This window comes from Drosophila suzukii, chromosome 3 (genome assembly GCF_043229965.1).
Source record: "Drosophila suzukii chromosome 3, CBGP_Dsuzu_IsoJpt1.0, whole genome shotgun sequence".
Taxonomy (NCBI): domain Eukaryota; kingdom Metazoa; phylum Arthropoda; class Insecta; order Diptera; family Drosophilidae; genus Drosophila; species Drosophila suzukii.
Genome location: NC_092082.1, coordinates 56,657,469 through 56,682,860, shown reverse-complemented (window position 1 = coordinate 56,682,860; position 25,392 = coordinate 56,657,469). Strand labels below are relative to the sequence as shown.

The following is a 25,392-nucleotide window of genomic DNA, read 5'->3' as shown; positions in this document are numbered from 1 at the left end:
GATCACGCACGGATAATGTGACAAAACGGTGGAACCATGAAAAGGAGTGTGACGCAGCAATGATCTGGGAATCGATAGACGATGAGTATCGATGTCCCAGTGAAAACATGTGAAATATCGGATCGGGAGATTTGAAGTTGCTACGTGGAGGATGACCAGCGCTGTAGAAACTCTATGGAGTTAAAATTGTCGAAGGAGTATCGAGGGAGCAGTGAAGGAGCGCCGGGGGAATCGCCAGGAGCATCAGAAGGACTCGAAGGCTAGGATACGCAAGGAAACGCCGGAGAGTAGGAAGGAGTCTTTTAAATGTTTCCCGAAGTAAGGGGGGAATGTGAGGAGTTGAATAGCCCCCCACAAATCTCAGCAGCAGCAGCGACAGATGGCGAATTCGCGTAGTAACGGCGCGGTAAGGAGCGGTTGGAGAGGAAGAGAGTTTTGAGACCAAGGTTGGAGAAGAAGGGAGTTTGGAGACCAAGGATAGAGAACAAGACAGTATGGACCCCCAGGAGCGGAGACTTGGCGGGCAGATCTAGAGTGCCGGAACTCCACCGGACTTTGGGCTCTGCCGTGAACTTTCGACCGGGAGAAAAAGTGCCACAGCTCGGCAGCAGAGCGGCACACAGGCGTGCCACATGCATCACGGGAACCAGCGGAAAGGCAGCATTGGACAGAACCTAAGTTGGAAGCAGTGCGTAATGGACAAGTGGGTCAAATAGGAGTCACAGACTTTGGACCCGGAGTGGAGAGATTTAGCGGGCCGTGCGTAAAAGGGAAATAACGGTTCCCGGAGGCCGTATATAAAGCCGAAGGTCGCTGGCAGCAATCATCAGTCGATCACGAGGAGTCAAACCGTCAAAATCAGTCAAGATACAAAAGTTAACAGTCAGTCAACCAAAAAAACTACAAGAAAGCTACAACAAGTCAAGTCGTCGGAAAAGCAGCGCCGTGAAAGCCTAAAGGGAGCAATATCGCTACGTCGAGACGTTTGGGATTAGGACATCAGGAATCTCTGAATTGAGACACAAGTTTCTGAGGTCCGGAAGGCGCCAGGCTAAGTCATGGCGTTTGGTTTCCAACTTTGTCACGACCAGACCCTTGCGAATCGCCCGGCGGGTCTGTCAGAGTCAAGCGAAAGAGGACTGCGACGAGGAACCGCAAGCTCGAGGGGGGAAACTTGTCTGTTGAGCGCAGCGACAAACCACTCCAACTAAAGAGAGAGTCAAAAACACTCGCTTCTAAGCGGCTCCTCTTATCTCTCTATTAATTGAAGTACACAGTCTGAGCCCGCTTCTCAACGCCTACGGTCCGTCGCCAGCGCATACGTTTGGTTTTGTTGTTGTTACTTGCAAGGTGCGGTGTTCGAAAAGCCCGTAGCCCTTGTATATTAACGGTAATAAACTGAAGTATTGAATTTATCTCGCCTCGTGATTTGTTTTTTGAATAGCTAACACAGGAGCTTGTTAGCTCAACGTTAAGAGGCACCGGCGAGATCTTTAAATTTCATTTTGTGAAAATTCGTTTGTGAAAAAGAAACAGTGCATAAAGAAGACAAACAAATCTCGCGTAAACAACTGTTACATTAGGCTGGTTCCGCTTAAAGCTGGTCCTAATAAAATATCGTATGTGTTACGTGGGCATATTAGTGCCCGAGTCCTGACAAGGACTTGGGCCGAGGGAGAGGCGTCCGATGTTCAGGCACCATTTGCCGGCATAAGCTACGTCGTATTCGGGTCGTGGGATCTTGGTAAGCCTCTCTCCTCTCCAACATAACGAGAATAAATATTAAAAGTGCCTGGAAAAATAATAATAGTCATCAAGTTCGTCAGTCATCAGTCCACACTGCCCAACAAGCTTAGCTGTCGCTTGATCGCAATACGATCGGGCTGTGTGTTGGCCATATTCCCTCCCCTTCACACATTCGTGTGCCAATGGATCGTCGCGGGCCGCGCAATACGATCCCCTATTGTCAAGGTTGTCCGTCGAAAGTTATGTCATTGTTCTTGACCTACTTCGCTCCTCGCGTCAACACACCCCCTTTGTTAGAGTTCTAGCACAACATGGTTTCGAATACTTTTTCACATTACAAATTTATTGGTTCAGATTTAGGTCGGCGTGTGCCGGTGTTGAGTAACATAATTTTGGCTAATTCATATGGGGATTAAATTAATTGACAATTATTGTATTAGCGGAGAGTATCGATTTGACCACCTGTGAAGGTGCACACATCAGCAAAATGCTGACTATTTACGACTGCAAACGTCGCTCAGAGGGCTCTTGCAATTGTCATACAATTACAAGGCTGATACTCGCCGCTGAAAAATTAACATTTAATTATTATGTATAAAAAGGTATAAAAAGAAAAGTATATCTAATTGATTATATATATGGAACAATTATCATATGTGGCTATTATATATTATTACATGTATTCCTAACAGATTAATTCTTTGTCTTAACTAGGAAAGTATTAACATTGCCCAAAAACAAATTCTTATCCAGACGGGAAAGAACAATGACCGTTGGAACGGTAGAGATAATGATAGCCTTTTCGGTCTTATTACAGTGGGCAAGTGGAGAAAAATCTAGACGGAAGGTCTCAATATATAAGTATTCCAATTCATTCACTGTTATTGGTAGGGTCGCTTTTGTTAACAAGTATAAAATTCTTACGTTAAATTGTGGATCAGTGTCTATTGTTTTTGCTAAAGCTTCTGATGTAATCATGGTGCACGGATATATATATATATATGTATGTATAAGAAAAGGAACCGTGTTCCGACAAACTTACCCTCTTTTTAATCCTGGGCGATGAGATCTCGACGCTCCGGATCCTGGGCTTTGGGAGATTTTATAATTGGTTTATATACATATATACGTGCAAGACTTGAAGGCGGTTTACAAAAACAAAACACAAAAATTATGTTACACAAAAAAAATAACACTATCGCTGTATAGATATGTATGTATGTATGCATCGTATGCGAGTTCCACTGAGGCACACGTCAGTTCCAATGCTCGGGCTGGGCTGGTCGGTGCAGCTCCAATTTCTTGTTCAGCGTATGTAATTGGGGGTTCTGTTTACACTTGCATTCATAAATGCATGTACTGGCAAATTGTTTTTGATTGTTTTGGCGATTCACTTTTTTGTTTATAATATTGGAGTGCAGTTTATTTATTATTATTTGTATTGTTTCTATTGTCTTTTTGCTGCTTTTATTGCCTCTTTGGTGGTTTCACTTCACTGTATCGGCTCGGCTTATGCTCCAATGTGGGTCACCACTTTCTCCAGGGTGTGATGTTGGTCGCGGCGTCTCTGAACAGAGCGCTTGTACATCCTGACCACTTTAAGGATCACTATAACCAGTAGTAGTCCAGCTATGAGCTTCAGGGTCCTGTTGACATCTTGAATATCGTCCCTGTGGTCAACGATCTCTACGTGATTAATCACATTGGCGGTGCTGTCGGCCACTTTGGAAGTTTCGCCGCCCATCTTGGGGTCTTTAGGCCATTCACTTGGTTCACTAGTTATTTTCGTCCTTCGGGATTTTGCTGGTTGACTTCCTCTAGATTGTGGTCGATCGCAGGACCGGTTATCGGGACTTTCTCCTGGGTGAAGTTGCTCCTAGGGAAACGTCAAGACATCCTTCTGGACACCAGCCTTCTTCTAGTCGTGGTCTGTGTTGACGGGAGTTGCACTTCTAGACCACCGTCATGGAGAGATCAGAACAATTTCTGTCTTTCTCCATTTGGCTGGGGTCTTTTATACCGGACTAGAGCTTTCGCTAGCCCCCATATTGGATGAATTAACTAGGTGTTCCCACCTAGGGGTACTGTTTCTCCATTTCCCCTATTTTAGGAGTCAATGGCCGGCTGGTGCACTTTGCCACCTTACTGGATTACGGTTACGAGCAGGTCGATCGTGGTCGTTGTTCTGGCCACGCGACACCCATGAGTTGTCGAATTGTTTTTGCTGTTTTGCTTTTATCAATCGCAGTGTGGTTAGTCATTACGGCCCCTACCCTCAACTAATGGCAGTTGTTTTGCCGGGGTTAATCTTGGTATGGGGAAGGGCGTACGTAACAGGCTCGAAGTGATCGATGCGGCTTCGCATGGAATGACTTCGCAAAAGAAATCCTCGTACGGCCATCTCTTTAGATCTCCTTCTTCTCCTTTTTTCTTTTCTTAGGCGCCCATTTACGTGTGGCTTCGACCCACTACATCAACCCAGTCTCAGATGAGCTAGTCGGGCTTATTACTTTATTGTTTTAATATTGTACTTGGTTATTTTATTATTATATATGCTGAAAAAGAAAAGCTTTCCGGCCTCGCACGGAAACATACATACATACATATTTATACCTGTAAATAAAAATATGGCTCATAATAAAATATATAATATAGTTTTAATGAAAAATAATATATAAATATATATATAAAAATCAGAAGTGAGTAACAGCTAAAAAGTTGAGAATAAAATTGCTGAGTGTGCCATAACCATGGTTTTTGACCAGGGGCTGCTCAGCTGAAAAGTGAAAAGTTGAATAAAAAGGTTTCCCATTTCCCGAAGAAAAATATATTAAAAGGTATAAGAATTGTTTTTTTTTTTTGTATTATTTTTATTTTTATATGCTTAACATTTTATATTAATTACAATGTTTTAATCTAAGTTTAGCGGCTCTTTCAGGATGGCTGCTACTTCTCGCCTCGCCTGGATACCAAGTTGAGGGCTTCGAATGTAAATTCTCCTGACCGCGCGGTTCATGCGCCGGCTCGTTCTCCATGTTTCCCGTTGTATCCGGGCGATGTGTGCTTGTTTCCTTTGTAGTTGCTCCTGGACTCGGAGCAACTGATTCTGGTCCTCTTCCTGATCTCGGCTCCGGTGCCGGATCTCTTGTTCGATTTCGGATGCCAGTTCTTCATCTTCTGACTGGTATCGGCGTATCCAGCATTGCTGGATATGATCCTCGTTCAAGTGGATGGCATGGCAAAGCCCGTTCATCCACTCGACGAGGAGCGCCAGATATGATGCCTGGTCCCCATACCTAGCCTGTAGCCGACGAAGCCGGCGGGCAGCTCGGATGGCTTGGTTATAGCTGTTGGAGGACTGCATCATGTCTGGTGACTGGTCGGTCCCTGGTTGTGGCTTTTATAGCAGAACTGGGGCAGTTCTGATGACTGTTCTACCCATCATGTGATCGGGAGCTTCTATCAAGTAGTGCAATCTCGCAGTTCTGAGTTTGTCGCCTTTTGGAGTCGTCGGATTACGTTCAGAGGTTTAGGCGACATACAGGTCTTTAGCATGGAATACCCCGACACTTTTCCCTACTGCATTGCCCAGCTCATATAGCGCTTTGCCCTTACGCTGGAGTACAACACAGCGAATTCGATTCGGGCCCAGCTTGGCATTATATCCGTCAGCTTTGTTACTCTGCTTGTAGTTTTTCCTATAGACAACTTGTCCTACGGAAAACTCTACGAGCTTGCTACGGGTGTTATATGCCTTTTCTGCGCGTTCATGAGTTCGGTTTAATCCTTGGGTCACTTTTTGTCGGATAAGTTCCATTTTGTCTGGGAGACTTATCTGTGGATCTCCTGCTTGTATTCCCCCTAGTTTCCGTAGGATCGGGTAGGCTGTTCCATGGGTAACCATCCGCGTGCCGAACATTGCGTAATATGGTTCCATGCCTATTGATTCGTGTAGGCCATTCCTAAGGGCACACTCTATTCGACTTAGTTGGGTATCCCAATTTCGCTGATCGGTGGCAATTGTCGCTCGCAAAATGTGGAGTACCGATCGGTTTACCCTCTCAGCCGCGTTCGCTTGCGGGGAGTAAAGTCCAGTCTTTACGTGTCGAATACCGTAGCGGGTCATTAGCTCGCCAAAAATTTGAGACACAAACTGTTTGCCGTTGTCTGAGTGTACAAACTCGGGGACTCCAAATTGGTGGAAAATTTTGGTCTCAAGGAATTTGATGACTTCTGCAGCTACTGCATGTCTCATCGGCTGTAGCCAGACAAATTTGGAGAAATGGTCTAGGCATACGAAAATCACCGAGTTCCCAGCTTTGGTCCTCGGGTATGGTCCCATAAAGTCGATGAACAACCTTTGGCCAGCCCGCTCCGTAACCCGCTGTTCTCCCATGGGTGGCCGGTCATTTTTGTTGGCGGTCTTGGTGATCTTACAGACCTCGCATTCCTTCACTACTTTTTGGACGTCTACAGCCATGCCTGGCCAATAGTAAAACTGTCTCAATTTGGCTAGTGATTTGTGCAACCCCCCATGCCCTGCGGTTATGGCATGATGTGCTCTCCGGACTAAATCAGGACGCAGCTCGGCGGGAACCCAGAGCTTCCATGCTCGGGCTTCATCCACCGCGTCGTTTAGGCAGAATCCCATCCGTTTATATACATAGCCTTCTGATGTTTGAAGGTCTGGACTTTTACCTAAATTTTCGTCCACCGCCTGCGCTAGGTTGACATAATCCGCTGACTGGAACGCTGTCGAATCGAGGTTGATGTGTATGTCCAGTTCTTCCGCACCGGCCTTCTGTAGCTCGTCCATATGAACTCGTGAGAGAGCATCTGGGACTACATTTAGTGATCCTTTCCTGTGTTCTATGGTGAAGTCGAACGCTTGTAGCTTCAGACTCCATCGCGCAAGCCTGCCTGATAAGTCTTTCTGACTCATCAGCCATTTTAGACTAGCGTGGTCAGTGATCACTTTGAAGGGCATCCCATCTACGTAGGCACGGAATTTGGTAATGCTGAGGATAGCGGCATAGCATTCCAACTCGGTTATGCTGTAATTCCGCTGTGCTTTGTTCAATTTGGCTGACATATAGGCGATTGGATGTTCTCCGCCCTCGTCATCTGTTTGGAACAAAACTCCCCCCACTCCAGTGGTCGAGGCATCACATTGGATGGTAAATGGTTTCTTAAAATCCGGGGTGACGAGTACCGGTGCTGTTGCCATGCTGGTTTTCAAAAGTTCAAACGCCTTGATTGCCTCTTCTGACAATTCAAATTTCTTTATGCGGTCTTTCTTCAAGCCGTCGTGAAGCGGTGCCGCTGTCTGGGCGTAATTTTGGATGAACCTCCTGTACCAGCCTGTCATTCCCAGGAACCTCCGCATTTGTTTGGCGGAGCTAGGCTGGGGAAATTCCTGTATCGATTGTATTTTCGTGTCATCCGTTCGGATGCATCCTCCCCCAACTACATATCCTAAATATCTTGCCTGGCTGTAGCAAAACTTGCTTTTGTCTACATTTATCGTTAGCTCTGCCCGCTGTAAGCAGGCACTGACCTGGCTCAACATATCCATGTGGGCTTCAAATGTAGGTGAACAGACCAGTAAGTCATCCAGATACACAAATACATTCTCGCGTAGCGCCGCTGGTATAACTTTATCCATTAGTCGGCACATTCGCTGCGCGGCATTGCACAAGCCGAACGGCATGACTGTAAACTGATACAGTGGCCTGCCGGGCACTGTAAACGCGGTTTTCTCTCTGCTTTTGGTTTCGAGAGGTATTTGCCAAAAGGCGTCTTTTAAATCAATTGCGGAAATGTAATACGTTTCCTGTAGTCGACTCAACAGACCCTCGATATGTGGTAGTGGATACGCATCTTTGATCGTCCGGGAATTTACCTTACGCGCATCGAGGCAGAGGCGATTTTTCGGCCCTTTTTGCACCAGTGTTACCGGTGAACTCCAGCTACTATTGCTTTCTTCGATCACGCCTAGACCTAACATGCGATCTAGCTCGGCGTACACCAGCTTCTGTTTGGCTGGGGATATCGGGTAATGTCGCTGCTTGATTGGTAAGTCCTCGTTGGTTACTTCAATTATATGTTGCTCTAAACTGGTCTTTCCTAATCCTTTTTCTAGACAAGACGGGTATGTGTCTATCACTTGCTGCAGCTTACAATGTTGTTCTGGGGTAAGCTGATGTGGGGTATAGACGGTCTCGGGCTTGAGCGTATTGTTCATGTCTAGGTCGCCGGTCATAAGGTCGAAATCCGGAGTTGTTTCGACGGCGGCAACCTCGCGTCTACCTTTACCGAGGAATGTGAGGCCGAACGTATCCCAGAAATTAATTCCGAAATAGAATCGTTGTGTCAGACCTGGCACTATCAAAAACTCTAGGTCCTTGGTTTCTCCTTCCCATTCCACGGGTAACGTTATGGCTCCGGTTACTTGGGTCTCACCACCGCTTGCTGTGCGTACGCATTCTTCGCTCAGCTTCCTTATCGGCCGCGTCCGGTTTTCCAAGAAAGCGTGTGCTCCTCTGCCAATACAGTTCGCACTGGCGCCTGTGTCCAGTAATGCGAGTATCTCTTCTCCATCGACCTTCGTTTTAGCAAAGAAACGGTTGTCATTTTGCACGCTCACTACTGTGTCCACCACCTTTTGCTTGAGCCGGCGGTAGTCTGCTCGGGCATCATATAATCTTAGTATTTTTCGCGTTGTCCGTGTCTTGCTGTCTGCATCTTCCGAGCCATTGAAGATACGTTCACGATCATGTTCGTACTCCCTCTCTCGTTGTTCTAGGCTCTTATGAGGGGAGATTTGGTTGGGCTTCCGTGTGTTTACCGGAAAGGGTTGGTCCTGGTCCGCCCGGCTGTCCCGGTCTTGCCTGACGGACTCCGCGCAAAAGCCGCTGGGTTAGCATCTGCATCCGTCCCGACTTTCTCGCAGAACCTGCAGGTGGCATCGTGGAATTTGATAGGGCAGGATTCTTCCTTCGAAGGATGCTTCCGGTAGAAGTCTGCTCCTTTGCCACACTTATAACACACCAGCGCGTGTAATGGGCCTCGGCATCCTTGTCCATCCTCGTAACGCCCTCGCGCATCTTTCCGCTGCCGGTTGAATTCTTCCACCGTGACCGCGTCCGGCAAGTCCTCCAGTGTCTGGAATTCCTCTATTTCGTTAATTGCAGCTCGGCTGCGCATGTTCCTTCCTGTGTTTCTCAGCCAGCGATCAACTCTGAGACCCTCTCGTTTGAGCTCCGCTAATGAGGTGATTGGGGATGTTAGTAGTAATCCCCCCATCTGGGAGTTCATGTTATCCTTTAAGAGCTCCACGAATTCATCTTCAGCGATTTTGTGCTTGAGCTTGAAATGCAGGTTATGCATATCCGAGACATAATCGCTAAAGGTTTCGTGTGGCCCTTGCTTGCGTTCCATCAATTCTTTGACTTTCATAAGGTCACTTCCGGTAGTGGAAAATGCCCGTCTCATTTCTTGGGTCAATGAGTAGTAGTCAAAGTCGTAATCCTCTGCCTTGTCTTCCATAAGCTGCCAATACCATTTCGTGGCTGCACCTGCCAGCAGAAGATGGAATTCACGAAAGACTTGTTGACGGCTGAGGTCATACAATTCTTGTAGTCGGTCCACGCGGAATAGGAAACTCTCAACTGTCATGCCGCGTCCGCTTCCATCGAACTTTAGGTTCCATCTGTCCAATCTGACATCTTTTGGTCGCTGTCCTTGGAATGATGAGTTCCGATCGATCTCTGGATGCAGTTGGTGACTCGACTCCCTCTCGTTTGTTCTGAATTGCCTGTGTGATGGGGTGTCCATCCGCCTGGGTGTTCTTAGCCGGTGCATCTGGCTATTGAGCATGTCCTGTGTTACTGGTTCCAGAGGCGGGGTCTCTTGGTATCTCAAAAAGCTGTCCGTTGGATTCGGGACAGTACGGGGCGGCGAAGGCAGTCCCTTCTGTTCGGGTCTCCTGTCTGTCGGAGACTGCATTTCTGTTATCTGGGCTTTCAGCGCTTCTATCTGGGCACTCATTCCACGCTGCATTTCATTGCTTTGCCTCAAGAGCTCCATCAATCTTTGTTCACGTCGCTCGGCAGCCTCTAAGTTGTCCTCCTCGTGCCTCTGAAATTGGGGAAGCATACTTGATCTTCCTTTCGGTGGTCCTAGGGGTAGATTCTCCCCTCCGGCGGCTCCTTCCATTTCAGTGTATTGGTCTAAATTGTTTTCTTCGGACAGGGTATCTACCTGTCCTGGCTGATTCTGCGCGCGCTCCCACGGCTCTCTTTCAGGTGAATCTCCTAGCCTTGGCGCGCTTGCACTGCGGGGTTGGTGATTGTCTCCGCGCGTTGTTGCTCGGGTCACTCTTCCGGTGCTGGGTTGGAATAAGACCTTCTTCTTGGCCCCCTTCATTTATACGATTGGACCTTCTTTAAAGGCCTCCGCTTTCTTTTTATAGATTGTCACTTTGTGCGGATTAATACACGCACTAAAATTTGTCTTCACTTGTTTTTTTTTTTGCGTTTTGGTATAAAAGGTTCACGTGATTCTTTTCAAAACACCCGGTCAGCGACGTATCCGCTGAATAAGTCGACAATAAAAATGTTTATAAACTGGGGGTGCTTCTCTCTGCTTCTCAAGTTTCTCTTCGGTCAAGAACCGTCCGATATTTAAGCCCCAAACAAAAACAAATAAATTTCCCTAACTAGGGGTGTTAGCCGCTTCTACACAACGCGGTTCCGCTAAGCTATCATGCCCTTACTTTCCCTTTTTCTAGACATCCCAAATGTTCCAAACGGAATGGCTGTGTCTAGATAAGGAATCTGTCCAAAAACCCCCTCCCGCCAGTCGTCGGAAAACAAGTTGTTTGACCGATCATTCTCGGGCTCCACAACCGTCTCCTATTTCTCTGGACTCGAACCAAGCAAACGACCTGACCAACTAGCCTAATACGTTGTGGGGCGTCGGCCAGAGAAACTAAAATCGTCCACCGCCCAAATATGTCAAGGGAAACAGCAAAGACTCGAACCAAGCAAACGACCGGACCAATGCCTAGTACGTTGTAGGGCGTCGGCTTTGCGTTTCCTGTCAGTTCCCCCACCCCCATTCTGTCCTGGATCGACAAACGAACAGTAGACCCGCACCGCAACTGCTAAATGCGTTACCGTAATGCTTGCGCTCCTGCTCTTTCTGGACTCGAACCAATTCAAACGACCGGGCAAATGCGTAGTACGTCGTGTGGCGTCGGCCAGAAAGCACCTATAAATTGTATTTACGTTAATTTTAACAAGTAGTCTTCGACACTTAGTTGTAGGTATAGTATTATAAAAAGGATAACCCATAGTTCTTGTTTTAAGGAAATTCTGGTAAATTTGTCCATGAACAAAACGGGGAATTTCTAATGTTACAAATCATTTCAAAGTCAGGCCTCTATTCTGCGACAAAGTTCTGATTGAGTGGCCTCTCAACACGGACAGTCACAGAAGTTGGGGACTTTAAAGTTACTAATTTAAAGATAAAATAAGTATGCGCATATTTCAAATTATTTAAGCTCCCTGTTCTATCAAACAGTCAAATTACTCATGGCAAATAAAGATGAAAGCTATGCCATCCCCAGGTATATCCACTCCGATACTGCAGGCATCGAGATTGTGGACCCTGGTAAAATTCCTTAAGGAATATGAAATGTCCTAACGTTGGGCGCCAATTCTGTTACGTGGGCATATTAGTGCCCGAGTCCTGACAAGGACTTGGGCCGAGGGAGAGGCGTCCGATGTTCAGGCACCATTTGCCGGCATAAGCTACGTCGTATTCGGGTCGTGGGATCTTGGTAAGCCTCTCTCCTCTCCAACATAACGAGAATAAATATTAAAAGTGCCTGGAAAAATAATAATAGTCATCAAGTTCGTCAGTCATCAGTCCACACTGCCCAACAAGCTTAGCTGTCGCTTGATCGCAATACGATCGGGCTGTGTGTTGGCCATATTCCCTCCCCTTCACACATTCGTGTGCCAATGGATCGTCGCGGGCCGCGCAATACGATCCCCTATTGTCAAGGTTGTCCATCGAAAGTTATGTCATTGTTCTTGACCTACTTCGCTCCTCGCGTCAGCACACCCCCTTTGTTAGAGTTCTAGCACAACATGGTTTCGAATACTTTTTCACATTACAAATTTATTGGTTCAGATTTAGGTCGGCGTGTGCCGGTGTTGAGTAACATAATTTTGGCTAATTCATATGGGGATTAAATTAATTGACAATTATTGTATTAGCGGAGAGTATCGATTTGACCACCTGTGAAGGTGCACACATCAGCAAAATGCTGACTATTTACGACTGCAAACGTCGCTCAGAGGGCTCTTGCAATTGTCATACAATTACAAGGCTGATACTCGCCGCTGAAAAATTAACATTTAATTATTATGTATAAAAAGGTATAAAAAGAAAAGTATATCTAATTGATAATATATATGGAACAATTATCATATGTGGCTATTATATATTATTACATGTATTCCTAACAGATTAATTCTTTGTCTTAACTAGGAAAGTATTAACATTGCCCAAAAACAAATTCTTATCCAGACGGGAAAGAACAATGACCGTTGGAACGGTAGAGATAATGATAGCCTTTTCGGTCTTATTACAGTGGGCAAGTGGAGAAAAATCTAGACGGAAGGTCTCAATATATAAGTATTCCAATTCATTCACTGTTATTGGTAGGGTCGCTTTTGTTAACAAGTATAAAATTCTTACGTTAAATTGTGGATCAGTGTCTATTGTTTTTGCTAAAGCTTCTGATGTAATCATGGTGCACGGATATATATATATATGTATGTATAAGAAAAGGAACCGTGTTCCGACAAACTTACCCTCTTTTTAATCCTGGGCGATGAGATCTCGACGCTCCGGATCCTGGGCTTTGGGAGATTTTATAATTGGTTTATATACATATATACGTGCAAGACTTGAAGGCGGTTTACAAAAACAAAACACAAAAATTATGTTACACAAAAAAAATAACACTATCGCTGTATAGATATGTATGTATGTATGCATCGTATGCGAGTTCCACTGAGGCACACGTCAGTTCCAATGCTCGGGCTGGGCTGGCCGGTGCAGCTCCAATTTCTTGTTCAGCGTATGTAATTGGGGGTTCTGTTTACACTTGCATTCATAAATGCATGTACTCGCAAATTGTTTTTGATTGTTTTGGCGATTCACTTTTTTGTTTATAATATTGGAGTGCAATTTATTTATTATTATTTGTATTGTTTCTATTGTCTTTTTGCTGCTTTTATTGTCTTTTTGGTGGTTTCACTTCACTGTATCGGCTCGGCTTATGCTCCAATGTGGGTCACCACTTTCTCCAGGGTGTGATGTTGGTCGCGGCGTCTCTGAACAGAGCGCTTGTACATCCTGACCACTTTAAGGATCACTATAACCAGTAGTAGTCCAGCTATGAGCTTCAGGGTCCTGTTGACATCTTGAATATCGTCCCTGTGGTCAACGATCTCTACGTGATTAATCACATTGGCGGTGCTGTCGGCCACTTTGGAAGTTTCGCCGCCCATCTTGGGGTCTTTAGGCCATTCACTTGGTTCACTAGTTATTTTCGTCCTTCGGGATTTTGCTGGTTGACTTCCTCTAGATTGTGGTCGATCGCAGGACCGGTTATCGGGACTTTCTCCTGGGTGAAGTTGCTCCTAGGGAAACGTCAAGACATCCTTCTGGACACCAGCCTTCTTCTAGTCGTGGTCTGTGTTGACGGGAGTTGCACTTCTAGACCACCGTCATGGAGAGATCAGAACAATTTCTGTCTTTCTCCATTTGGCTGGGGTCTTTTATACCGGACTAGAGCTTTCGCTAGCCCCCATATTGGATGAATTAACTAGGTGTTCCCACCTAGGGGTACTGTTTCTCCATTTCCCCTATTTTAGGAGTCAATGGCCGGCTGGTGCACTGTGCCACCTTACTGGATTACGGTTACGAGCAGGTCGATCGTGGTCGTTGTTCTGGCCACGCGACACCCATGAGTTGTCGAATTGTTTTTGCTGTTTTGCTTTTATCAATCGCAGTGTGGTTAGTCATTACGGCCCCTACCCTCAACTAATGGCAGTTGTTTTGCCGGGGTTAATCTTGGTATGGGGAAGGGCGTACGTAACATATGTTATATAATTGCATAAATATCGGCCTTTTTTGCAAGGGCTTATAAACATATTTTTTTGATATCATAATTCGTTAACTTACTGTGCCTCGCCAACCGGGCACTGTACTTGCTTGCCGTTGCAAAAAAAACAAAAGGCTTCTGAAAATTGTAACGGTAAACTCACGTTTTGTGCAGTGCGTTTTGGGTTGCTTTAACCCAATACATACACGCAGATGAATTCCGACCAAGGCAACATAGTGGCATCCGATAATATTATGACGACTGAAAATACAATAGCTTAAAGCGCCTGGATATTGCGCTATCTAAAGACAAGATTTGCCTGTTTGGGTCCGTGGAGTTGACAGCTCGGCTAGAACTTCTTGAGCATACTCTAGCCTCCATCAGGCTTACCCACAATGCGTTGGAGGAGCTAGTTTATTTGGAAATGGTATCGGTCAAGTCACGGCTGAGGCTGCAACTTGACAACTGCCAGCTTCGAGTGCCAACCTCTTCCACCATGCACCTTGATCCCAGCCTGGATCATTCAACTGTCATGGTTGATCGAGTGCATAGGACTCGCCTGCCCGAAGTAAAGCTTCCTACATTCTCCAGTAAATACACCGAATACTCCGACTTCCCTCCATGTTTACCTCGGTGATAGATAAGGACTCCTACTTGGCTGACACAAAAAGGCTTCAACATTTGCGGTCATGCTTAGCTGGAGCTGCGTTGGAGTCGGTTCGCTCATAAGAAATATCTGGTGTCAATTATCGTGTGGCACTGGACATCCTAAATAAGCGCTTTAATGATAAACGTCTTGTTTTCCAGGCACAAATCAAGGAAATTCTTGGGCTCAAGAGGCTCGAGTCTGCGTCTGCTGTGGCATTGCGGGACTTTTCGGACAAAATTATTGGGCATATGCGAGCGCTTCAGGCCTTGGGAGATTTAAAACAAATTCCAAGCTGCTTGGTTGTATACATGATTGTGCAAAAATTGGATGAAGCAACTCAAGCTAACTGGGAGGAAAGCTTGTCAATAGCTAGGATTCCAAACGAGGAGGATTTGTTCTCGTACCTTTAAGGGCGATGCCAGAAAATGGAGAGCGTTCAGCATGCCTTGGCGTCTAACATGGCCCATGACTATGCAGCTCCAAGGCCTGCCAGAAGGACGTAACTTGGTGCCCAGATCAGGGAAGTAAAAAGACTTTCCCTGTGCTTCAATTGCCTAAAGAAGGGACTTGCAACTCCGGCCATTGCCGCACATGCGGTGGAAAACACGCTGCTCCATCTTAGCCCTGATGATTCACAGTTGCAAGTTCTGTTCATCAAATAAATGCTTCATGTTTCCCCGCACCCTCGCAGCCATCTGCCTCCCTTGTGGCCAAGGATTTCATTCTCATGTTATGCTCTTGGCCACCGCTATAGTTCTTGTAAAGAACAGAGCCGGATTCCTGGTTCTGGATCTTAACTACACATAATTACATCTCTCTTCGCCCAGGAGTTGCAGTTAAGGAAATATCGGTCAGCAGCGACTGTAACTGGCCTTGGTGATACAGCTGCTTCTTCGGAAGGAAGAAGGCTCTATAACCGCTTGTTGTGCCAACGATTACGGACAGTCAGCCTAGTTACATCATTGATATCGCTGATTGGAATAAGTCGCCTAACATACAGTTAACTGACCCTGCGGATAACTGTCCCCAACGCGTTGACCTGCTCCTTGGTGCTAGCCTATTTTATGATCTGTTATGTGTGGGCCAGGTTAAGCTGGTTCATGGATTGCCTCTACTGCAGAAGACTCGTCTTGGCTGGATCGTGACTGGTGGTGAAGATAGGCTTCGCGGCAATACATCTCTTACATCTCTCAAGGCTTGGAAAATGGCGATACTCTACATCATGTCCGCTTGGAGGATCTGGTTAGGCAATTTTGGGAAGTCGAAAATTTGGACAGTGGTGTCATAATGGCCAGCAAGGAAGAACTGGAGTGTGAGGATCATTTCAAGAAAAACTGCTATCGTCTTCCCTTTGGCGCTTACTCCGTTTGCTTGCCATTGAAGCCCCATGCTAAAGCCCTTGGCGATTCCTACACACAAGCACACCGGAGGTTTCTTAATCTTGAAGGCAAGCTGCAAAGGAATCCCCATTTAAAACATCAATATGTTACCTTTATTAAGGAATTATTTATTTTTTTTATTATTGTTAAACTTAGTTTAGTTAATTGAGTAATATTAGGTAAACAAGCAAAAACTAATTGAAACAGAAGATGCATATATGTAATTTAAGGGAAAACAGCGAAACATACAATAAAGCCACTAAAGGAAACAATATTAAATCAAAGTTTACGGTAACAAGGAAGGGGCTAATATTCACAGGAATTCCGGGAAGGCAAGATAACAGGATATCGAAATAAAAAGGCGCAATCAAGCCATAACGAACGCAAACGAAACACTTACATATGCTCAGGGTGATTGCGTATGCAATCAATTAAATCATTAGGCTTAAGCTGATTTGTGCATATTTTGTGAATAGCCGTGAACAAAGGGAATTTGTCCTCTAGACCCTTGTTCTTCAGCATGTAGTTCACCTCTTCGGCAGTGGGTGGGCCCTGCAGCTTTTGACCGTTCAACATTTCCTTCTCCAGCTCCTCAATAGTTTTCCCGGAAGTCACAAAGGCCTCAGACACCCGACGATTTCGCCCACCGTAACACGTTGTGATCAGATCTGCTACACCACAGCTCTCGAAGAAGGTGGACAACTTGCTTCCGGGGTAAAAGACGTCTACGAAGCGAATCATCTCCATAAGGCCCAGTCGAATCACAGCGGCCTTGGTGTTATCGCCAAGCTTCAGGCCGTCAACAAAACCCGCGCCGCAGGCCACAATGTTCTTAAGGGCTCCACAAACTTCTACAGCGTCAGCGTCGTCGACGACCACAACTCGGAAGTGATTCGCCTGGAAGAGATCGCGCAGCACCTTGCCATACTTTTTGTCCGTGCAACCGATGGTCGTTTCGCAGAAGTTTCCCTCAGCCACCTCATTGGCCAGGTTAGCACCCATCAACACGGCGCATGGGATCTTTAGGTGCCGCGTGATTATATGCGAAATCAGATCGATGCCACCGCCCTCAGCCTTGTCGAAGCCCTTAATCAAAGAGATAGCGATGGCGTTCGGCTTGATCTTACCCAGCAGCTGTTTGCAAAAGTTGGGAATAAACTGGTGGGGCACAACGAAGATTAAAATGTCGGCGTTCTTGGCGGCCTCAACCAGGTCGGGCACAGCAACCACATTCGGTGGCAGCTTGTGTCCTTTCGAGTTAAACTTGGAGTTAAACTACATGTCCAGAGTTAGGTCCGAGGCTGTGCGCCTTTGCATGTATTTCCTGTCGCACCATTGTGTTTTAAAGGAGGATAACACAACAACCAAGATTTGCGTAGTTTTCGATGGATCGGCTTTAGCCTCATTCGGATATACAGCCAAGGCTGTTTAATATTTTGATAAAATTTCGTACTTATCAGGTGGGCCTTACTGGAGACATTTGCAAGATGTATCGGTGCGTAAGGGTGAGTGAACCCGATAACTACATGCAATGCATTTTATGGCGAGACGAACCGGACAAAGAACTCGAAGTATACAAACTGGATACAGTGACATATGGAAACAAGCCTGCCTTCTTCCTATCTATTCGAGCAATGCACTAGCAGGCCGTTGATTAAAAGGATGCCGTCCCTGCTGGCTCTGTTGCACTGCAGCAAGATTTCTATGTCGATGATTTCATCTCCGCTGGTAGCTCTGTTGGTGAGGCTATCGAGAAAATGCGACAGACCACTGGAATACTTGCTCGAGGTGACTTCAAGTTACGAAAGTGATGCTCCAGCCACTCCGAGGTTTTAGAGGATGTGTCAGATGATGACAAGGAGACTCTTGGTCTTGAATGGGATCCGGCGACAGACGAGCTGCTGCTCCACGGCCTGCCGACGATTGGTTCTGGCCACTATTGCTCGTTTCTATGACCCGATAGGCTTTCTTGGCCCAGTAATCACAAAGGCCAAAATGTTTCTGCAACATTTCCGCAAGGATAAATTGGATTGGTATGAAAGTATGCCCTTGGCCCGTAACACCTGCTGGATTTAAATGTACATCAGTTTTCAGAGCGTCCAACGCATATCACTCCCAAGATGTTTGCTTCTTTCAGAAACTGATGTTAAAATTCATGGATTCTGCGATGCTAGCGAGGAAGCTTACGGAGCTTTCATATATGTGTTGTCTAGAGGCACTTCTACCAGCAGCCATCTCTTATGTTCCAAATCCCGAGTAGCGCCTCTTAAAACGTTAGCTGTACCTAAGCTGGAGTTATGCGGCGCAGTGCTATTAGCCAAGCTGATGAATGAAGTCATTAAAATGGGTATTTTAAATTCATCATTTTTATTGCTGGTGTGATTGCTCTGTGGCTCTATCCTGGATCAGTAATGAGCCCTTCAAATGCAACGTCTTTGTAGCAAACCGAGTGTCTTCTATACAGGAATTAACTGCTTATATGGAATGGCATCATGTTCCGACTGCTTTGAATGCCGACGTTTTGTCCAGGGCCACTACTCTGGATCAACTGGCGCTTTCTGAGATCTGGTCATGGTCCACCATTCTTACTTGGTGGTCGCAGGGATTGGCCTAAGCGTCTGCATTATGACGATCCGAGCCTTGAGTTACGTAAACAGGTGCTGATGGTCAAGTCTCTTCACGTTGATATTACCCTTAGATCCAAATATGGCAACTCATTCCCTTCCATGCAGCGCGTGTTCACGTACATTTACAAATTTTCATGTGCGACGTGGGACATATATGCTCTGGTGAGGCGTCCAACTGGCTCATTTATGGGAGGGTATAAAGGATCTACGTTCAAATGGCATTGTAAAGAAATTAAGTTCAATGGCTTCGCTCTTGCCCTTCATAGATGCATTTGGACTCCTTCGAGTTGGTGGACGCCTCAAAAATTCTACACTTGCGTTTAAGGCTCGCCATCCAAAAGTGCCACGTCGCCACCAACTCACCCTAGCGCTCATCATGCACTTCCATAAGATGAACCTGCATAAAGGACCGCGCGCTCTGTTGGCAAGCATCCGACTACAATAGTGGCGTATTGGAGGACTGCGAACGGTCTTAAATGTAGTGAAAGGCTGTGTGGAGTGCTTCCGGGCCAGGCCCAAATTTCTGGAACCAATCATGGCTAATCTTCCGAAGGAGCGTTTGAAGTGCGTACGGGCCTTTGCTGTTTCTGGCGTCGACTATTGTGGGTCCCTCTTCTACAAATCAGAAGTCCGCACCTTGATCTGGTGCTACTAATGAGTGCTACAAATGAGTTGGCGGATTTGAAGCGGCTGCTGCTTAGCGATTCCCATACACAGTCTGTTCATCAAGCTCGGCCCTATCTACTGGCAATTTATTAGCCCTCGCTCAACACATTTTGTCGGATTGAGAGAGGCAGCAGTCAAGACGGCTGCTTGGTTTTTCAGATTGCATCATTCATTAATTCTCGCCCCTTGCTATCAATTTCAGAGAATCCAGATGATCTCGATGTTTTGACACCTGCCCATCTACTTTTTGGTGGCCCTCCTACTACTATCATTGAGCCCGATCTAACCAAGCTCAATTATAACCGGTTGGATGGCTGGCAGCGTGTAACATACCTGCAGCAACTATTCTGGTTCCGATGGCAGAAGGAGTACCTCACCCTTCTGCAATAAAGCGGTCTCCTAAACGAAGGCTAAAGGTCAACGACGTAGTTCTGATAAAGGAAGAAAATCTACCTCCCATGCGTTGGTCCTTAGCTAGGGTGAGCGCACTTATTCCTGGACGAGATGGCGTTTGTCGAGTTGCTGATCTGAAGACGTCCACGGGTGACATCAGGAGAGCAGTCAAAAAGTTGTGCCTGCTGCCCATCAAGGATGAAGTTGAATGACAGGCTTCCGACGGGGGGAGTATGTTAAGCGCAGCGGCAAGCCACTCCAACTAAAGAGAGAGTCAGAATCACTCATTTCATAGCGGCTCCTCTTATATCTCTATTAATTGGAGTACACAGTCTGAGCCCACCTCTCAACGCGTATGGTCTGTCGCCAGCGCATACGTTTGGTTTTGTTGTTGTTACTTGCAAGCTGTGGTGTTCGCAAAGACAAGAAACAGCGCAGAGGACGTCGGCAGCGATGCCGCGTCACCATCGCCGCGCGGAGCTCATTACCCTAGTCTGAGAACGGTGAAGCTTCCCTAAGCCCGCAAGGACGAACTCTCTGCGAGTCCAAGGCTCTACAAGCGGCCTAGAGGCAGCGCGTCGGCAAGCGAGCAGAGGCGGCCACTACGAGCATCCCGAGACAAAGGAGCCTGCGGTCGTCAAGTCAACGCACCGACAGGCCAGGACGAGGAACATCAGCAGCTTGCGGAACCAGAGCGAAGACATACCGAGGCCGGCCCAGCCACATACCCGCTGTATTAATAACACGATAATAATAAATCTTGGACGTTGATGCACTATGGTCAGTACAAACAAGTGGCTCTTACGACACCAAGCAATGCTTGTTACGCGCGGAGCCCTAAACCGATTTTGGCAAGTAAACGAAATCGCGGACATGGAAAAAGACGACATAACAATAGACAGTTTAAAATACATGCTCACAAAGAATGGCTAGTAACATAGAAATTTACAAATTATTGGAAGATAGATAGATAAGTTTATCATAATTAGTTGCATTAGGGCTATCAAACAGTAAGACGTGACACAGTGCATTATAGTCGTCCCAAAGAACCCGAAAAGGATCATGAAGGGCATAATTGGATCTACAAATTGGCAGGGACAACGGACGAAAACGACGAACTGTTCTACAGGGTACATTCCAGTTGAAAGAACTAAGAAGGAAGGGAGAGTCGACATCACCATTAATTAATTTATGCAAAAACATAACTCCATGACACTTTCTACGATGGTTCAGGGTTGGTAAGTCCAGCAGGCGCAACCTCGCATGATAAGAGGGCAATCGACTTCCTGTGTCCCAGTTTAAACCTCCCAAAGCAAATAAAAGGAATTGTTTTTGAACGGGCTCTAACATATTTTGGTAACAGCTAATTTCAAGTGACCATATACACGAGCAATATTCCATTGACGGACGAACAAGAGAAACATACAAAAGCTTTGTTGTGTATGGATCATCAAACTCCCTTGACCAACGCTTCATAAACGCCAGGAGACTTCTGGCTTTGTTAGTTATAGTAGATATATGGTCTTTAAAACTAAGCCTATGATCAAATAGAACGCCAAGATCCTGAACAGAAAAAATACGTTCAGGGGCGTTATTTCCGATAGAATAAGAATACAGAGATGGATTACAACGATAAAAGGTCATAAAGTTACATTTAGAATAGTTCAAATTCAACATGTTAATCATGCACCACGTACACAAACAATCAAGATCTAATTAAAGGTCATTATATGAATTAGGTAAACACATGGGCAAATATAGCTTGACATCATCTGCATACATTAAAAGAGTTGACGATTTTATGACATAAGGTAGATCATTAATCATTAAGCCAAAAAGTAAAGGTCCCAGGTGGCTACCCTGTGGAACTCCAGAAGTAACATTAATTATTTTGGAAATTTTATTATTTAAACAGACCATTTGAGTTCTATTAGAAAAGTAGGAAAGTATCAACTCTAGTAGGTTGGGTGGAAAACCTAAAAGGGACAATTTATAAATAAAAATCCTATGGTTCACTTAATCAAAAGCTTTAGAGAAATCGGTATAAATCACATCAGTTTGATGATGTGACAGAAAACCTCTAGTAATTAAAGAAGTATGTTTGTAGAAGTAGAGCGACATCTAGTGAAGCTATGCTGACAAGGTGAAATAATAGACCTGCAATGATGCTGCAACTGACAGGTAATAATTTTTTCAAAAAGTTTAGGAGTAGAACTGAGTTTAGCAATACCGCGATAGTTTGAGATATCGGACTTGTTCCCTTTTTTGAACAATGGGATAAAAAAGGATTCCTTCCATATGGATGGAAATCTACATTGACTTAGGGACAGATTAAATATCAATGTTAAGGGAAGAGCAAGATAAGATGAACAATTCCTAAGTATACAACTTGGTATTCTATCAGGACCCGGTGAAAATGAGAGCTTGAGAGTATTAAAACTCTGAAGAACATCAGATACATCAATCACTGGTTTGAAGATAGAGTTTAAATGAGGTAGTGGGTATGGATAATCTTTATTAATGAGTTGCAAATATCATTATCATCAGATGCTACATTATTATTGAGAAAGAGAGAGGGAAGCAGCTAGATTTACGTTTAGAATTGACGAAAGAAAAGAAAAGCTTAGGATTACTTTTGAAATCACGCTTACAACGAGACAGGTAGTTTTTGTAACAATCAGAATTGTACTGGACAAATTCCACAAATTCCACTGCACAAAACCCACTATTACCATTTGAACCCTATGTTTTTCTCACTGATCTACGGGGCAGTCACGGGGCATATCAATTTTACGTTACGTACAGACAGTCTTCTGAGCTAGCCGCACGAATCTCGTAGCGAGCAGACCAACAAAATCAGTTCGTTTCAATATCTACATTTATCACTGTACTATTGTAAACAATCTTCCCACTTTAGCATAAACTACTGCCGCATATGCTTTTTCAGAAGCGTCCGCAAACCGGTGCAGTTCAACAATCGAATTTATTTACTTTGGATCCATCTAGGTATTCTAATTTTGTTGAACAGTAAAAGATATTCTTTATGGCCCGACCATTCTTGGGCATTATTTTTTAACAACTCTTGATCCCAGCTCTTATCAGAAAGCAAAACTTTCTGCACAAAAAGCTTTCCTGTAATGGGGGAGTAGCTGTAGTATTCTTTATTTATAAAAAACATTGAACAAATGGCATTTCAAGTGTACAGTTAAAAAGAATCACAAATTTGTATATAAACAAGAATTAAAAAGGGAAATCGACTTGGTTATTTTAACCGTCTGTCGGTCTCCACTTTCCCAGTGTCAAAACTACACAGTATACTACATTTGGCTTCCCAGGTCTTCCCCAGATATCAGATCGTTCTACCAATCAGTTTAACAACGAGGTGAGCTGAGTAACGTGTTGGATTTATATTACGAAGTGTTTAAAAGCTTTCCGTTAAAATGTTGTTTTGGTACTTTAGAGCCTGGTTGATGTAGCTGTAGAGAGTTGACCAACATTGCACATCCAACGAATTGAATGCATCCCGCGGTTGCAGCTGTGCCTTACCAAAATGCAGCAGGCTGCCCAGAATCTGATACCAAAGTTAGATCTATGATCGTTTGGCAAGCTTTAGTTATGAAAGTAGGGGCATTGCCCCTATTGCATAACAATAGGTTCGAATTTAGAATAAAATCAAAAAGAGACTCACCTCTGTCGTTGTTGTTTGGGCAACCCCACTGGGTGTGATGGGCATTGGCGTCACAGCCTATTACCAATCCGTTCTTGAGCTTTTCGCATTCCTCTGCTAGTCCTCTGACCAGCGCATCTGGGAGGTTTTCCTTCTCAAAGGTCAAATAGGCCGATAGAACCCTTATAGAGCCACTCTGCAGCTCCAGGCTTACTGCGGTGTTGTCTCCGTTGCTGTAATTGCGAAGTAGAAATATACTAAGATGCCTTTTGGCTAATATACAGGTTCGAATTTTACCTTCTTTGGGGTCAAGCATAAGCTTGTATTCCTTTGTTCCTAGTCCAGCAACCTTGCCTCCTACTACCCAAGGTTCCTGTACGAGGACTAGGTCGGCTCCGCCTTCTGTCAGGCGAAGCAGAAGTGCACCAGACGCTGCGTCCGAGCGTTTTGACAAGTTAACTTGTGTGCGGCGTTTGCTTCATGATACATTACCACTGCACTTGCTGAGTTTGTTGAATTGGCCTGCCTTAGCAAGTTGAAAGAAAGTATTCGAGCTGCCTCACCCTGCTCCGTGTACTACTCTTGCTTAAAGTCCCTGAGCTTTCTTTGTCCTCGATTCGGCCGCTTTTGATAAATGGTGTTTCTTGGCCCACTTGACGTCACCCACCGCTGGCGTCCATTGCCTCCTCCTTAGGTTATAATGCCTAGCCTGATCCGGGGAAGCTCTCTCCAGATTCCGCCTTACAATCTCGAAGATTTCCCAGAGATTGTTGGCCTTCTCCTCCGGGGTCTCAGTCAGCCGCCCGGTCCCTACGGTCTCTCTGTCGAATAGGACGCTCGGTAGTCTTGGTTCTCTGCCTTGGGTAATGAACGACGGTGTGTATCCTGTGGATTTTGAAACGCTCGTGGTTACTGCCATCATGATTTCCGGCCATTTTTCGTCCCAGAGTCTTTTGTTCTGCCCTGCGAACAGCGCTATCATCGTCTTCACCGTCCTATTTGCTCTATTAGTCGGGTTCTCCTGCGCGGTGTATGGAGCTGTGAACTGTTGCTTGGTTCCCATTTAGGCCAGGAAACTCTTGAAAAACTGTACTCCGTTGTCCGCTATGACTACTTTCGGGACCCCATACCTCGCGATTATGCGTTCCCTGAAAGCTTACTTTACGGCTTCGGCCGTCGCGCTCGCAGTGGCACCAACTCAGTCCACTTGGAGAACCGATCTATCAGTACCAGCAGCATTTGGTTGCCGTGCTTTGAACGCGGCTGGGGTTCGACGAAGTCCGCTCATACCGTAGCCCATGGTTCTTCTGGCACCTGCGTCTTCATTTTTTCAGCCGTCTGCATCTGAATCGGCTTGAATCTCATGCATGTCTCGCATCCTCGCACGTGGGCTCGGGCGTCTCTGTGCATTCCTGGCCAGTAATACCGGGCTGCCAGACGTGCTATTGTCTTTCGGCTTCCTACGTGGCCAGCCGACGGTGAGTCGTGGTTCTCCTTCAGCACCGTTTCCCGTAGAGCTTTCGGGACGCACATCTTCCATGTTGCGACATCCTCGCTGAAGCTCTATGACGTATATTCCTGTACCCTTCGTCAGGTAGTCCGCATTCTTTTGCGGCTGGGTGCTTACCTTCTCGCGCATTTACTGAATCCAGCTGCTTGCTACAGAAACTTCCGCCGCCGACGTCTCCTTGACCCCTCGAAGCGTTTTCGGTAGTGGCTGCCTTTCCTGTACGCTATTTCGAAGTCGTACTGCTGCAACTCCAGGGCCCATTTGGCGATCCTCCCTGAAGGGCTCAGTATGCTGTTGAGCCACTTCCAGATACGGCTTGAGCTTTCGGATCGCCCAGACGATTGCCAAGCATTCCTTCTCGGTCGTTGAGTAATTCTTCTCAGCGCCGTTGAGCGTTCGGAAATACGATGCCGTAGTCGCTCGCGTCAGTTTGCAAGATAAATGGTTTGTCGAAATCCGGGCACGCCAGTACCGGGTCTGCAACGAGTCTTGCCTTACCCTCTTCGAACGCCGTCTGATGTTCATGTAGCAGATCGGTAAGAGGTTTGACTATTTTGGCGAAGTCAGGTAC

General features: G+C 45.8%; 2 protein-coding genes across 2 annotated transcripts; both read right to left on the bottom strand.

Annotated features, from left to right (window-relative positions):
* Positions 1 to 16,156: 16,156 nt before the first annotated feature.
* On the bottom strand, positions 16,157 to 17,212 carry LOC139352948 (glycerol-3-phosphate dehydrogenase [NAD(+)], cytoplasmic-like). Its single transcript, XM_070995840.1, has one exon. The coding sequence runs from the start codon at positions 16,958 to 16,960 to the stop codon at positions 16,355 to 16,357; it is 606 nt and encodes a 201-aa protein (XP_070851941.1). The 5' UTR covers positions 16,961 to 17,212; the 3' UTR covers positions 16,157 to 16,354.
* A 6,685-nt stretch (positions 17,213 to 23,897) lies between these two features.
* Positions 23,898 to 24,374, bottom strand: LOC139352853 (uncharacterized). Its single transcript, XM_070995491.1, has one exon. It carries the CDS (start codon positions 24,372 to 24,374, stop codon positions 23,898 to 23,900), a length of 477 nt encoding a protein of 158 aa, XP_070851592.1.
* Positions 24,375 to 25,392: the final 1,018 nt, after the last annotated feature.

Bases quoted from the DNA above. Each gene is read 5' to 3' on its own strand.
- LOC139352853 (XM_070995491.1), bottom strand. From the start codon at position 24,374: ATGGGAACCAAGCAACAGTTCACAGCTCCATACACCGCGCAGGAGAAC.
- LOC139352948 (XM_070995840.1), bottom strand. From the start codon at position 16,960: ATGGGTGCTAACCTGGCCAATGAGGTGGCTGAGGGAAACTTCTGCGAA.